Raw genomic sequence first — 14,770 nt, forward strand, 5'->3', positions numbered from 1 at the left:
TAAAATTATAAAGTTAAATATTTTCAAAACATTATCTCAAACCATATATATTTCGAACCTTTAACCCTAAACCCTAAACCAGATGCTTTGACCTATACCATAAAACATTAAACTTCAATTTAATTAATCATATACCATAAATTCTAACTACAAATGTTAAAACTCTAATATTTTTGGTATTTAAAAATATAATCTTAAATGTTAAATCGAAACCCAAAATACTATATACCAAACCCTAAACTTACTCAATTATATACCCAAAACTTAAAACTTCATATTTAAACCACACATCAAAAAATCAACATAATAAAATCCAAATTTTAAAATTTAAAACTTTATCAAAAATACAGTTTAATATAAAATATAATTTTAACCATCAAAATTAAAACAGTAACCATTGATTGTTTTAATCTAAGGACTACAATTCCATCTTGGAGTTATCTTCTAAATTTTTTCTCATTGGTTAGTTTTTTTAGTACAATGATTACAATTCTTGACCATTGATTAGTTTTGATCCAGTGGTCTAAAATGTTTTTTTCTTCACTTTCTCTCTTCTACTTGACGTCCCCTTCTCCTCTTTTCTTTCCTTCGGGAGTTCTCTCACTTTTTGTCTTGTAAACAAGAGAAATTCATACATCATCATTCATTTCTTATAACAATTTGTTCTTGTTACTCGAAGGTGGACAAGGCAGAGGAAATTGGTGGTGGAGGAGGTAACAAAACCGTTGTGTGACTTGAAGACGTCGGAGCTCTCGTGGTAACGGGACTGCAGCGTAGAAGGAAGAAAACAATAATGACCTTGCGGCCTCGTGATGCGGAAGAAACACACGGTGATTTAGTTAGGTTTAGATTTTGTTGACGACGGCTGCAAGCTATTTTGTTTCTAGGTTTTAGATTAGGGTTGGTTTAGAATTAAACTCAGCCGTAACGTATGCATAACTCAGCTGTAAAGTATGCATAATTTAACCGTAATGTATCTGAATGGTATAAGTCAACCGTAACATTCTTATAAGTCAGCCCTATAAGTCAGCTCTATACGTCAGCCGTCAAGTGTAATTTTTTCGCGACGTTTCATATTTTGGGCGGGAACAAAATCATTCATTCAGCTAAGAAATCGTCTCCGCAAGCGTCTTATCCCAAATCGTCGTATCATTTATATAACTCAGCCGTGTCGTTTAGATAACTCAGCCGTATCATTTATATAACTCAGCTGTGTCGTTTAGATAACTCAGCCATATCCCAAACATACCCTAAAATCAGAAAACTGAATTAATTCAGGTATTTTAAAAAGTTATATTGAAGATCATCTTAACAATATCATGTGAATATAAATCAACTGAATGTGTATAGTTTCTTGAATTTTCAAGTTGAGACTTTAATTTGATCTTGAGATATATGTTCTCTTACAATCACTTATACAAATATACCCTAAACTCAAATTCAGTTGATATATGCTCTCTTACAATCATTTATACAAATATATCTTAAAACTCAAATTCAGTTGATATATGCTCACTTATATATGTTCTCTTGCAATCACTAAACTATAGCTTTCATTTTCTTACAATTGACGGAACTTAGCCTCCTCATCTCTCTCTCTCTTTAACTCTTTCTTCTTCTACAAAATGACGAAACCGATTAGAGAGGAAGCAACAGGATGTCGGATCACCATACATGACACTGGAAGAGAGAAAGCTTCTTCACTAACCGACCATGATCGAAGACGACAACCACTGCTATAAATCTGTCTCAGATTTTTGAGTTTTTAGATCTATGTTGTTTATGCGACTGATTTGTCTCTTGAATGGTATAAGCCAGCCGTAACGTTCCTATAACTCAGCTGTCAAGTGTAATTTTTTTCGTGGCGTTTCGTATTTTGGGCGGGAACAAAATATTTTGGGCGGGAACAAACTCATTCATTCAACTCTGAACACAATACTAAAACTTTAATCTTTTCTTAAATTTGAACCTGAATCCCTAAACTTTAGAACTATAAGGTTATAAAAATTATAAACTCAGCCGTAACGTATGCATAAGTCAGCTGTAATTTGATTATAACTCAGCCGTAACGTTTGCATAACTCAGCCGTAAAGTATGCATAACTCATTCATAACATATCTGAATAGTATAAGCCAGCCTATAACTCAGCCATCAAGTGTAATTTGTTTCGCGACGTTTCATATTTTGGGCGGGAACAAAATCATTCCTTCAACTCTGAACACAATCTAAAACTTTAATCTTTTCGTAAATTTGAACTTTAAACCCTAAACTATAGAACTATAAAGTTATAAAATTATAAAGTTTATCTTTTGAACACAATATTAAAACTTTAATCTTTTCGTAAATTTGAACTTTAAACCCTAAACTATAGAACTATAAAGTTATAAAAAATTATAAACTCATCCATAACGTATGCATAACTCAGCCGTAACGTATGCATAATTCAGCCATAACATATGTGTTGAAGACTCACTGGTGTTATCATATTCAGATGATGCACCATCTGAGTCATCAAAAATATAAAATCAGTTTTCAAATTCATCATCTTCTTCGTCTTCTCTCATTTTCTTACTTTTTTATTAAACTCTCTTTTTTTTTACAATTTACAGGACTTAGCTTCTTCATCTCTCTTTGAGTCTTCTTCTTCTGCAAGACGACGAATCCAATGAGAGAGGGAGCATTCTTGCAGGATGTCGGACACATTCTTACAGGATGTCGGGCTGCCATACATGACACTAGAGGAGAGGAAGCTCCTCTTTAACTGATAATCATCGAAAATGACGACGACTGCAGTAGAACTGTCTCAGATTTTCAATTTTTAATAAATCTATTTTTATAGACCTAGTTGCGTAAACAATAATTACCAGATCCATAAGATCTCAGAGAAAGATGAAGAATAAGATGAAGAAGATAGATAACAAAGATGAAGAAGAAAGATAACATAGACCCTTATTTTACTGTTGTAACATTAGACTAGTGATGACATGGCAAATCCGAGTTGATGACATGGCAAATCCGAGTTGATGACATGGCAAATCCGAGTTGATGACATGGCAAATCCGAGTTGATGACATGGCAAATCCGAGTTGATGACATGGCAAATCCGAGTTGATGACATGGCAAATCCGAGTTGATGACATGGCAAATCCGAGTTGATGACATGGCAAATCCGAGTTGATGACATGGCAAATCCGAGTTGATGACATGGCAAATCCGAGTTGATGACATGGCAAATCCGAGTTGATGACATGGCAAATCCGAGTTGATGACATGGCAAATCCGAGTTGATGACATGGCAAATCCGAGTTGATGACATGGCAAATCCGAGTTGATGACATGGCAAATCCGAGTTGATGACATGGCAGATGACATGGAAAATCGGTTAGTCAGCCGCCAAACGAATATATAACTCAGCCTAAATAAATCAACCCTCGTGTACAATTTAAGTCAGCCGAAACGTGGATACTATTTCAGTAATTAATTTTTTGCTAATAAATCAGCCGTAATTAGGATGCAAAATCATAAGTCAGCCGTATCGTCAAATAAATCAGCCGTCAAACGAATGCTATTCTAGAAATTAATCTTTCGCTAATAAGTCAGCCGTAAATAAGCTGAGTTTACTGTTAACCCATCCAATTATGGCTGATTAAATATAACTCAGCCATAACAACATCCCATAAGTCGGTCGTAAGTTCAATAACTCAGCCAGTCGATGTTCATTAATTCAGCCGTGTAAATATAATTCAGCCGTGTAGCGCGTGTACGTAAGTCAGCCGTTATCCCATAAACCAGCCAGATTTCTGTAAATCAGCTGTAACTAACAACTGACTTATGTTCCTAAGTCAGTCATTTTCTTTTAAGTCAGTCGCGTTGTTTAATTCAGCCGCAACGTAGCAATAACTCAGTCGTAACGACGTATTTAGTGCTTTACGGCTGACTTAATGAAAACACGGAACATAATTCCTACGTGGCGCCGGGTTTTTCCTTATGTGACACTAAAAAGTAATGGTATTTTTGTAAATACGTTTTTTCTCATAACATAAAAAAGAGCACGCTTGGTATAAAAAAATGGTATTAATAAAAAAAAGATTTGTATGATTCTAGTTAATTGCCCTAAAATATGTAATGTTCGAGTAAACTTCCCTAATATTAAACACATAAACTATCTTGTAGTACACGGAAACATAGAGATTACACCAACAAACAAGCACAAGAATCTGTTTCAGCTTCTCCAATATTTTATACAATTCAATCTGAAACAAGACCAGAGAATAAAATCTCGAATGATTCTTCTAACAAGTAAGAAAGAAAACACACTTCAGTTCTGTCTATTGGCAATGTAATTAGCCAAAGCCAACAAAGGAGCCACCTGGTCGGAACCAAACCCTAAAAGCTGTTCACGAGCATCTCTACTCAACTTCTCAGCGAACTCTCTCGATTTCTCCAACCCCATAATCTTCGGATACGTCAGCTTATCAGCAACCAAATCTTTCCCAGCAGTTTTACCTAATTCTTGAGACGATATCGTGACGTCCAAGATATCCTCAACCACCTGAAACAACAAACCAACACACCTCGCGAATTGCCTCAGCCTCTCGGTCTCATCGTCACTCCCTCCTCCAACGATCCCACCCAACACCGCAGAGGCTTCAAGCAACGCCGCCGTTTTATGCAAATGGATAATGATAGAGAAGCAGAAGCTAAGAGATCAAGGATTCGACAAGAACTCGATGAGAACTCGCAGAATCGAAGGGAGCTTGTTGTAGTTGATACTCTCAACGCAAACAAGGGGAACTTTGATGATGACGATACTCTCGACAAGATCAAAGAAAGCTAGAGTACTCCTCTAAGTGCTTTGATAAGCTCTGATTGCAATTGCAAATTATATTCAATAAAACGTGTCCCTTTACAAAGAAGAAAGCTCAATATATAAACTACGTAACTAGATCCTAATCTCAAAAGGATTGATGATTATCCAAACATAAATAAAATAAAGAAAAGGAAAACAAAACTCTTAAGTCGGCTAAGGCCTTAATGATACGTACGGCCCAAGCATCCAATGATCCGCTACATCAGGTTCTCCCGGGGGACGAAGGATTCGTCCACGAATCTGCAGGCTCGTTATCACCACGAAAAGGAGTAAGATGCTTAACATTGAACACATTGGATGTGTGCAAATGTGAGGGAAGTTGGACCCGATAAGCGTTAGGATTCAAACACTCCAAAACCTCCACGGGGCCTATCTTCTTGGACTTCAATTTATTGTATTCACGCAAAAGCAAACGTTCTTTCGTCATGTACACCCAAACCAAATCACCCGGAACAAAGAGAACCTTGCGACGTTTCTCGTCAGCGGCTGACTTGTACTTCACGGCCGAAGCTTCTAAATTATCACGCGCTTATTGATGCAACTTCTGCAGGTCTGTAACGAAGTCGATGGCCTCTCCATGATGCCTAGTCTTGTCCGGAAAAGTAGCCAAGTCCAAAGGACACCGAGGAACCAAACCATAGACAACGCGGAATGGCGAGAAACCCAGACTCCTATTCAACGCATGGTTATGCGCAAACTCGGCTTGACAAAGTTTAGCATCCCAAGACTTGATGTTGTCACCCACCAGACAACGCAGGAGATTACCGAGGGATCTGTTCGTCACCTCCGTTTGTCCATCAGACTGCGGATGGTACGCAGAGCTCATATCAAGAGACGTACCCAACATCTTCCACAAAGATCTCCAAAAGTGACTCAAGAAACGAGTGTCACGATCAGAAACAATAGACGTTGGAAGACCGTGAAGACGATACACCTCACGAAAGAATAAGACAGCCACAGTAACCGCATCTGTCGTCTTCTTACAAGCAATAAAATGGGCCATCTTAGAAAAACGATCGACCACAACGAAGATTGAATCAAAACCTCGTTGCGTACGAGGTAAGCCAAGGATGAAATTCATGCTCACGTCAGTCCATGGCTGAGTAGGTATTGGCAGAGGCAGGTAGAGACCAGCGTTGGACGCCTTACCCTTTCCTTCCTGACATACGCGACACCTCTCGACGAAACGCTCCACATCTCGGCGTAAACACGGCCAAAAGTATGACGCAGTCACTAGCTGCAAGGTTTGATCGCGCCCGACATGCCCCTCATTGTGTAGTTCGCTGACAATCTGAAGGCGTAGACTGCAGTCTGCTACACAAAGGCGCAAGTCCCTAAACAAATACCCATCATGGATCGTATAGTCACCACGCACTCCATTTGAAGTGTCATTGAAGATGCTTCCGAAGAATGAATCAGAGGGATAAAAATCAGCAAAAGTAGAGAATCCAGGCACACGTGTATGCATTGCTGTTAACATTCCATGCCGGCGACTAAGAGCATTGGCAACTTTATTCGTCTTACCCGACTGGTGCTTGATGGAAAATATGAACTGTTGAAGGTAAGAGATCCACGCTGCGTGTCTTGCTGATACTTTCGCTTGGCTGTCAAGGTGTCTCAAGGCGTCGTGATCCGTAAACAGAACAAATTCACGATGCACCAAGTAGTGCCTCCAATGCTTAATTGCCTGAACAATAGCATAGAATTCAACGTCATAAGTGCTGTATCTCCCACGAGCGCCAGCTAGCTTCTCGCTATAGAAGGCTATCGGACGGCCTCCCTGACTCAGAACCGCTCCAATCCCCAGTTTTGACGCATCACAGTGTAACTCAAAGGTCTTGGTAAAATCGGGAAGCACCAATATAGGAGCAGTCGTGAGCTTTTCTTTGATAAGTTCGAAGGCTCTTGTAGCTTCAGGGGTCCATTCGAACTTGCCTTCCTTCATGCAATTTGTTATAGGAGCCATAATAGTACTGAAATGGCTAACAAATCGTCGGTAAAAAGATGCAAGTCCGTGAAAACTACGTACTTCAGAGACTGTAGTAGGTACTGGCCAAGACTTTACTGCTTCGATTTTTGAAAGATCGACTGCAAGTCCTTTGTCTGAGATGACGTATCCAAGAAACAGAACTTGAGAAACCCCAAATTCGCACTTGTGGCGAGCTGCAAATAGCTTCTCTGCCAGCAGAACTGAGAGGACTTGCCGAAGGTGCTCTGCGTGATCCGCCAGCGAAGAGCTAAAGATCAAAATGTCATCGAAATACACAACGACAAACTTGCCAATAAAAGGTCGTAGCGCCTGGTTCATGATTCTCATAAAGGTGCTTGGCGCATTAGATAAACCAAAAGGCATGACTAACCATTCGAACAACCCTTCTCTTGTTTTGAATGCCGTCTTCCACTCGTCGCCTGGCCTAATACGAATCTGATGATAGCCACTCTTCAGGTCGATTTTTGAGAAAACCGTGGCGGTTCCTATCTGATCGAGTAAGTCATCAAGACGAGGTATAGGAAAGCGGTACCGCACGGTTATCTTGTTGATTGCCCTGCTGTCCACGCACATTCGCCACAAGCCATCTTTCTTTGGTATCAAGAGAGCAGGGACTGCACACGGGCTCAAACTCTCTTTAATATAACCCTTCTGTAGTAATTCCTCCACCTGCCGGCGAAGCTCCTCATGTTCTGTAGGGCTCATTCTGTAATGTGCTCTGTTAGGCAACGTCGCTCCGGGAACAAGATCAATATGGTGCTGTATATCCCTAAGCGGAGGTAAGCCCTCTGGGAGTTCAGCCGGGAACACGTCATTGAACTCATCCAATGCAGAGAGTAGCGCGGGTGGCGTTTTAGTAGACAGAGTGTGAGTCGATGAAGCAGGTAGTAAAGCGAAAGCAACACCTTCAGAACGTAATTCCGACACAAAGGTCGAGTAGGAACAAATGAGTGTCCTGGGATGAGCGTTAGGGATGACAGGAGGAACCACTACGTACGCAGGTGGAGTTGGCAGTAGCAGAATCTGATGTGTTTCCCATATGAAACTGTACGTGTTCTTTTCTCCATCATGAATGATCTTGCGATCAAATTCCCATGGGCGACCAAGGATTAGATGCGCGATGTCCATTGGTGCCACATCACATTAAGTGCGCTCTCTGTAGTACGGTCCTATTGAGAAGGGAACCAGCACTCGTTGAGTAACGCGCAAGCAACTGCTTTCCGTGATCCAGCCAAGTGTATAAGGCTCTGGGTGTTGTTCTCGGATCAGTCCCAACTTGTTGACAGCATCATCTGTGATGACATTCTTGGAGCTACCCGAATCAATTATAAAAGTGCACACACGATCTCTTATGGTACAAGTCGATCTGAATATATTGGTGCGTAACCACTGAGTATCCTGACGACGCGGTACAGCGCAAGATCGTTGAAGCACCAGCAAGTGACCCGTGTCACCTGTCGTAGGAAGGACCTCATCTTCGGCTTTGTCCTCGTCATCATCATCATAGGAGTCGTATATAGGTTGCAAGTCATCCTTCGCAGTGTCTAAGACCAGCCCCCGACGGTTTTTATTTGGGCAAGCTGATTGACGGTGACCCGGTTCTCCACACGTGTAGCATTTTAATGCTGGAGGGCGTGTTGATCGTCGCAGATTCGGATCCTCAGGCTGACCTGTTGTCTGGGGTTGAGCATCACCCTCTTTCGTAGTTGTCGGTGTTGTCTTCTGCTCGGAAGTGCGAGAGCGAGATGATTGGTTTGTCCAAGGTGATGAACGTTGCGTTTGCTCAAAGGAAGCTGCACGCCTATGAGCTTCAGCAATTGTTGTTGGGTCGAATTGAGCAAGTGCAGTTTGAAGTTGTGGACGAAGACCACCAATGAAACGCGAGACCAATTGTTCTGCACTATCATAAATATCTGTTCTTGTTAACAAGAGGGAGAACTCGTCGGCATATTCGTCAACAGTACGGGAACCCTGGCGCAGGTTCTGAAGCTTATTGTACACTGTCCGTTCGTAATTGCGAGCAGAGCCGGCCTTGGAGGTAAGCGGGAGAAGCGGCTGATTCCGGCCGTCATTAAATTATCACGTTTAGCGGCCACATTTTCACAATATTTATCCATAGCTCCAGTGGTAATGGTGAAATTTGAGCTATGTGAGGGTGAGGGTTCGAGACTCTACGCAGTGACATTTTTCTAAAGTTGTTTCTTTTTTAAATAATTAAACATAAATAGGCCACTTTTTCTTCGTTCTGCTTCCAGCCCGGTAAATACACGGACCGGCTCTGATTGCGAGGTAAGAATGTGGCCCGTAAGTGTTTCTGAAGCTTAACCCAAGACACTATCGGCGGTTTACCAAGACGGTGTCTGGTCGTTTTGACCTGTTTCCACCATGAGGCAGCATGACCACGAAATCGCATAGCTACGAGGGGCACACGACGTTCCTCCGGAACCTGTTTGAACTCCAAAAGTTCATCTACCGTTGCTATACAGTCGAGTAAAGCTTCTCCTCGTGATCCACCATGAAACTCAGGTATTTCTACTTTGAACGATGATTCCCAAAGTTTGTCATGTTGGCGTACGTGATCATCATCGTCCCATTGATGTCGTACCTGCCGACGACTATCTCTATGTCGTGCGAATGGGTTTGTGTCATCGGAACCGTCACCCTCTGTGTCAGCGTCCTCAAACAGGGGATTGACTCGCGCTAGACGATCCGCTAGCATAGCTCCCATCTCAATGAAAGAAGCATGCATTGTTGCTTGAAAACTTTCTTGCATTGCCAGCAAATCTTTGCGGAATTCAGACAAATCTCCGTTGTTAGGAGCATCCGTTGATTTCTTTGGAGGCATTGCTGTAGGAAGTTGTTGATTCCCGAAAAGTTCCGTGTCTGATACCAACTGATAGAGAAGCGGAAGCTAAGAGATCAAGGATTCGACAAGAACTCGATGAGAACTCGTAGAATCGAAGGATGAAAACACGGAACATAATTCCTACGTGGCGCCGGGTTTTTCCTTATGTGACACTAAAAAGTAATGGTATTTTTGTAAATACGTTTTTTCTCATAACATAAAAAAGAGCACGCTTGGTATAAAAAAATGGTATTAATAAAAAAAAGATTTGTATGATTCTAGTTAATTGCCCTAAAATATGTAATGTTCGAGTAAACTTCCCTAATATTAAACACATAAACTATCTTGTAGTACACGGAAACATAGAGATTACACCAACAAACAAGCACAAGAATCTGTTTCAGCTTCTCCAATATTTTATACAATTCAATCTGAAACAAGACCAGAGAATAAAATCTCGAATGATTCTTCTAACAAGTAAGAAAGAAAACACACTTCAGTTCTGTCTATTGGCAATGTAATTAGCCAAAGCCAACAAAGGAGCCACCTGGTCGGAACCAAACCCTAAAAGCTGTTCACGAGCATCTCTACTCAACTTCTCAGCGAACTCTCTCGATTTCTCCAACCCCATAATCTTCGGATACGTCAGCTTATCAGCAACCAAATCTTTCCCAGCAGTTTTACCTAATTCTTGAGACGATATCGTGACGTCCAAGATATCCTCAACCACCTGAAACAACAAACCAACACACCTCGCGAATTGCCTCAGCCTCTCGGTCTCATCGTCACTCCCTCCTCCAACGATCCCACCCAACACCGCAGAGGCTTCAAGCAACGCCGCCGTTTTATGCAAATGGATAATGATAGAGAAGCAGAAGCTAAGAGATCAAGGATTCGACAAGAACTCGATGAGAACTCGTAGAATCGAAGGAAGCTTGTTGTAGTTGATACTCTCAACGCAAACAAGGGGAACTTTGATGATGACGATACTCTCGACAAGATCAAAGAAAGCTAGAGTACTCCTCTAAGTGCTTTGATAAGCTCTGATTGCAATTGCAAATTATATTCAATAAAACGTGTCCTTTTACAAAGAAGAAAGCTCAATATATAGACTACGTAACTAGATCCTAATCTCAAAAGGATTGATGATTATCCAAACATAAATAAAATAAAGAAAAGGAAAACAAAACTCTTAAGTCGGCTAAGGCCTTAATGATACGTACGGCCCAAGCATCCAATGATCCGCTACATCAGATAAACTCCAAATGTTCCAAACCGACGTCGTTTGGGTCCAACCCTTCGCTGCTTATATCCGCCACTTGTCCAGCCGCGACGCCTTCAACGCCAACGGCTTTAGCCAATTCTCCCACGGTTCGAACCAGTCTCACCCGAGAAACCACGGGACTCGTCGCCGACACTAAATGCTCGAAGGCAAAGGGAAGAAGCGCGTCTCCGGCCAAAAGGGCGACGTTTTCGCCGAAGACTTTGTGGTTCGTGGATTTCCCGCGGCGGAGATCGTCGTTATCGATGCACGGGAGATCGTCGTGGATGAAGGACATGGTGTGGAGCATTTCGACGGCGCAAGCTGCCGGCATAGCGACGGATGCTTCTCCTCCGACGAGCTCGCAAGCGGCGATGCAGAGAAGGGGCCTGATCCGTTTGCCTCTGGCGAGGAGAGAGTAGCGCATGTCTTCGTGGATCTTGACTGGTTCTTGGAGAGGAACGACCAAGTCCAAGGCTCTGTTGACGGACTCGGCTTTACTGACTATGTAAGACATGAAGTCGAAGGATGATGATTTGTAATTGTGGTTGTCTTCTTTTGTGACGACGGAAGAGGAGACGATGTAGGAAGATGATGATGATGAAACGGTGCGTTTTGAGTTGATGACGATGGGTTTAAGAGTCGTTGTTTGATCGGAAAACGGTAATAAAGAAGATGTGGGTTTTAACAAAGACGTCTTATTTATGGTCGGGCGAACGTTCAATCGGTTACAAGGGGAAAGAAGAGAATGCGACAGAAAGAAAGCCGGTGGCTCGACGAGCTACCGGAAAAGTACAACTAACGGCGAGATGAAGCAGAGGCGAAAACCCTAATCTAGCCGCCAAGTCTTGGTCAATGATTTCGGATCCTCTCTCTCGTTGTCTCCCCTTTCCCTTATATAGACGTCCTGATGCCTCGTCCTTGACCTAATTTACGCCATCTTGGTGGGTCTCCTCTGCTGGACCGAGAAGCTTAGGCGTCCGAGCAGCCGCTGAGCTGGATGTCTTTCAGTCGATGATGATCGACTAAAAGTACTCAAGAGTCAAGCCGAGAGACCTGACTCTTGAGCCGACCGATCGAGCCGTCGCTCAACCCAATCCGGGCCAGGCCTTTCTACTCCTTGGGCCTTGTGGGATGGTCAAATTCGTCCTCTACAGTAAGTCCCCCTCCGTCCTCTACAGTAAGTCCCCCCCAGTCCATTAGTGAGCGAAGTGCTTTCTGGCTCGTGATGGATTCTAAGGTTTGAAGGTTTGAGGGAGTAGAAGGCCTATCGGAAAGTTGGAGCGGTTGGCCGGTGAGTCGCACAGCATCGTTTTCTCGGAAGCGAGCAGTAGAGGCTTTATCGCTTCTTTTGATCGTTGTGTCGCATGGAGGGTTCTAGAATATTTCCGCTTGAGATCGATTAGTCGCGGATATTCGGGTCCCGACTGACGTGTCTAGATTAACCGTTGGTTTACTCTGATTTTAAGACGACCGACATCCGATTTAGTCGAGAAACTGAAACGTCGCGAGGGTCCGCTGGACATTTGGGAGAGTTTCGAGGCCCAAACGGGCCCGTTTGAATTTAATGACGCCTCGAGTTTTTCTCCTTTCTCTTCCTTCCATAATATGCCGGGAAGCGGAATTGTCGCGAGGGTCCGTTGGATTTTTGGGGAGAGTTTCGAGGCCCATCTAGACCCGGATAGACCTAATGATGATGCCTCGAGTTCCCCCCTCTCTTTTCCTTATATATACGCGGATCCCCTCTCATTTCTTCAAGTTTCCTCCGCGGCCAAAGGTACTTTCCCTCACTTCTTCTTTTATCTCTCTAAGTGTTATAGCCTTGGTTCAACGCTTTCTCCGCCACCTTGTTCTACCATGTCGTCGGCTTAGGGGTCATCGAGGCAGCAAAAGGGGAACTCAGTTGCGGTGGCATCGGCTCCGGCAAGGGGTCCAGACGGAGGTTGTATCGGGGATCTCGAGTCGACTCATCACGAGGCGATGATGGACACAGTTGATTTGTCTCGCTCCCAGAGGCTTTTGGTCGCAGATGCTACACGGCTTGCGAGGGAAGGGAGCGAGAACGTCGTTGTGGGGGATGCGACGGAGTGCGCGAGAGCCGGACAGAGTGGGGCGGTGTCCGTTGATTCGATTACCCTGAGGGTTCGCGCAGTGGAAGGCGATTCTCCGGAAGACGACGACTCCGAAGGCGAGTTGCTTCCGACGACCTTCTATCCGGAAGGGATTTTCGAGGAGCTTCTGCGACTACATCCCGATTTATTGCGCCCTGCTTTTGTGGCTGGTCAAGATTGGGACGGTGTGAAGGAAACTAAGTCGCCCCTGAGGAGCGTGAAGAGGACTCTTCGGGCCAAGAACGCTACAGGTGTGACCTTCCTCATTCCTACGAAGGAGCAAAGGCCTTGGTCTCCTCCGATCGGGTACCAGACAGTATACGAGTCTTATTTCCAAGATGACACTCGCTGTTGGTTTCCCATCCCGCGACTGATCACCGCGTACGCTAGGCGGCGAGATATCGCGATTAGTCAGCTACTGAACGGCTCGCTGCGACTAGCCGTCACTTTGTCAGTTCTAGCGGAGGAGATTGATATGCCGATGAGCGTCAGGTCGTTCGAGGAGATGACCTCGATAACCGATATGAAGGACGGAACCTACTCGGTGAAGATGCGACCAAACTGCAATGTGTGCGCCGGTCATCCGAACAAAACGCAGAATTGGCAGCGTTCCTACTTCTTCATCAAATCTGACGACTCGGCTTTCGAGGAGCCTCCTCGAGAGGACTATCGGGTCCTGTGGAACCGTTCTTGTGGTAGAATATCTAGTCGCGAGCTACGTCTGATTTTGTTGATCCTAACGGAACCCTTTTTTTTTGTTGTGCTCGCAGTTGGCCATCCCACGTCTCAAGTCTATCCCGAGGATTTCCTGAAGAGCGTTCGAGCTGTCGCTTTGCTTCGGATCTACCGTTGGTCCGAGATTACCGTCGAGAAGATTCGCGAGCTTAAGGATCGGATTGCTCGAAGTGCGCTCCCTCGCCTTTTTTGGTTATTATTTTTTTATCGCAAATTTTATTCGTCGCGCCCTGACTTTTCCGCCTTGTGTTTTCAGGAGAGTGGAGGTCCGAACTTCCGACCGTTCTTCCTATTCGCACCAAGCGACTAGAGATTTTCCCAAAGGATATCCAGAAGCGAGTCTCCGAAGCAAAGAGGATGGGAACTCTTCCTGATTTGAGCGCGATGTTAGCCGCTCAGCTGGGACTGGCCAGCGAGGAAGGACCTTCGACGACGGTTCCCCGCATTGGTGAGGTTCCCCCTTCTGGCGCTAGAAACGCGGGGAAGGTTAAAAAAAGGAAGAGGGGCGACCCGGGAGGCGAGAGGAGCGCTGAGGAGGCGAGCGGCGTTCCTCCTTCTGGTGAACCCCAGAAGAAAAAGAAAAAGAAGAAGAAGAAGAGGGCAGAGAAGCCTGCTGACGAGCAGTCGGAGAGTCCCGAAGAACCGACTGAGAATGAGGAGGGTGATGTTCAAGAAGAAGAACTTCAACCCGAACAGGAGGCTTCTGAGGCTGAAATCTCGGGAGAACAGGACGATGCGGTGGAAGTTGGTGAAAGGGAGGAATCTGAAATTCCTCTTAACGCCGCCCGTCCGGATGGTTCTGAAGAAGACAGCGGAGAGTCGCCGCTTTTGATCAGGAGATGTAATGACGAAGTTGGCGATGAGGCACGACCTCTTATTCTGGCGTCTTCTCACGATGGAACTCCGGTCCTTATTGGGGAAGGGGTCGTTCAGGGCGGCACTTCCTCCCGCGGCTACG

At 44.1% G+C, this 14,770-nt stretch overlaps 2 protein-coding genes across 2 annotated transcripts; both read right to left on the reverse strand.

Moving 5' to 3' along the window:
• Nucleotides 1-8,003: 8,003 nt before the first annotated feature.
• Nucleotides 8,004-9,705, reverse strand: LOC106330972. Its single transcript, XM_013769352.1, has 2 exons — nt 9,187-9,705; nt 8,004-8,915 (listed from the first exon to the last, which is right to left on the reverse strand). The coding sequence occupies exons 1-2, from the start codon at nt 9,703-9,705 to the stop codon at nt 8,004-8,006; spliced, it is 1,431 nt and encodes a 476-aa protein (XP_013624806.1).
• A 383-nt stretch (nt 9,706-10,088) lies between these two features.
• LOC106332145 (heterodimeric geranylgeranyl pyrophosphate synthase large subunit 1, chloroplastic-like) lies at nt 10,089-11,608 on the reverse strand. The gene is made up of 2 exons (XM_013770613.1): nt 10,960-11,608; nt 10,089-10,562 (listed from the first exon to the last, which is right to left on the reverse strand). The coding sequence occupies exons 1-2, from the start codon at nt 11,481-11,483 to the stop codon at nt 10,202-10,204; spliced, it is 885 nt and encodes a 294-aa protein (XP_013626067.1). The 5' UTR covers nt 11,484-11,608; the 3' UTR covers nt 10,089-10,201.
• Between the last annotated feature and the right edge of the window lie 3,162 nt (nt 11,609-14,770).

This window comes from Brassica oleracea, chromosome C3, assembly GCF_000695525.1.
Source record: "Brassica oleracea var. oleracea cultivar TO1000 chromosome C3, BOL, whole genome shotgun sequence".
NCBI classification, from domain to species: domain Eukaryota; kingdom Viridiplantae; phylum Streptophyta; class Magnoliopsida; order Brassicales; family Brassicaceae; genus Brassica; species Brassica oleracea.

Excerpts from the sequence above, each read along its gene's own strand:
- LOC106332145 (XM_013770613.1), bottom strand. The coding sequence starts at position 11,483 with ATGTCTTACATAGTCAGTAAAGCCGAGTCCGTCAACAGAGCCTTGGAC. Across the intron at positions 10,563-10,959 it reads TTGGAACATTTGGAGTTTAT|CCATTTGCATAAAACGGCGG; the intron begins CTGATGTAGCGG and ends CTCTATCATTAT.
- LOC106330972 (XM_013769352.1), bottom strand. The coding sequence starts at position 9,705 with ATGCCTCCAAAGAAATCAACGGATGCTCCTAACAACGGAGATTTGTCT. Across the intron at positions 8,916-9,186 it reads AACCGCCGATAGTGTCTTGG|CCGCTTCTCCCGCTTACCTC; the intron begins GTTAAGCTTCAG and ends GGCCGGAATCAG.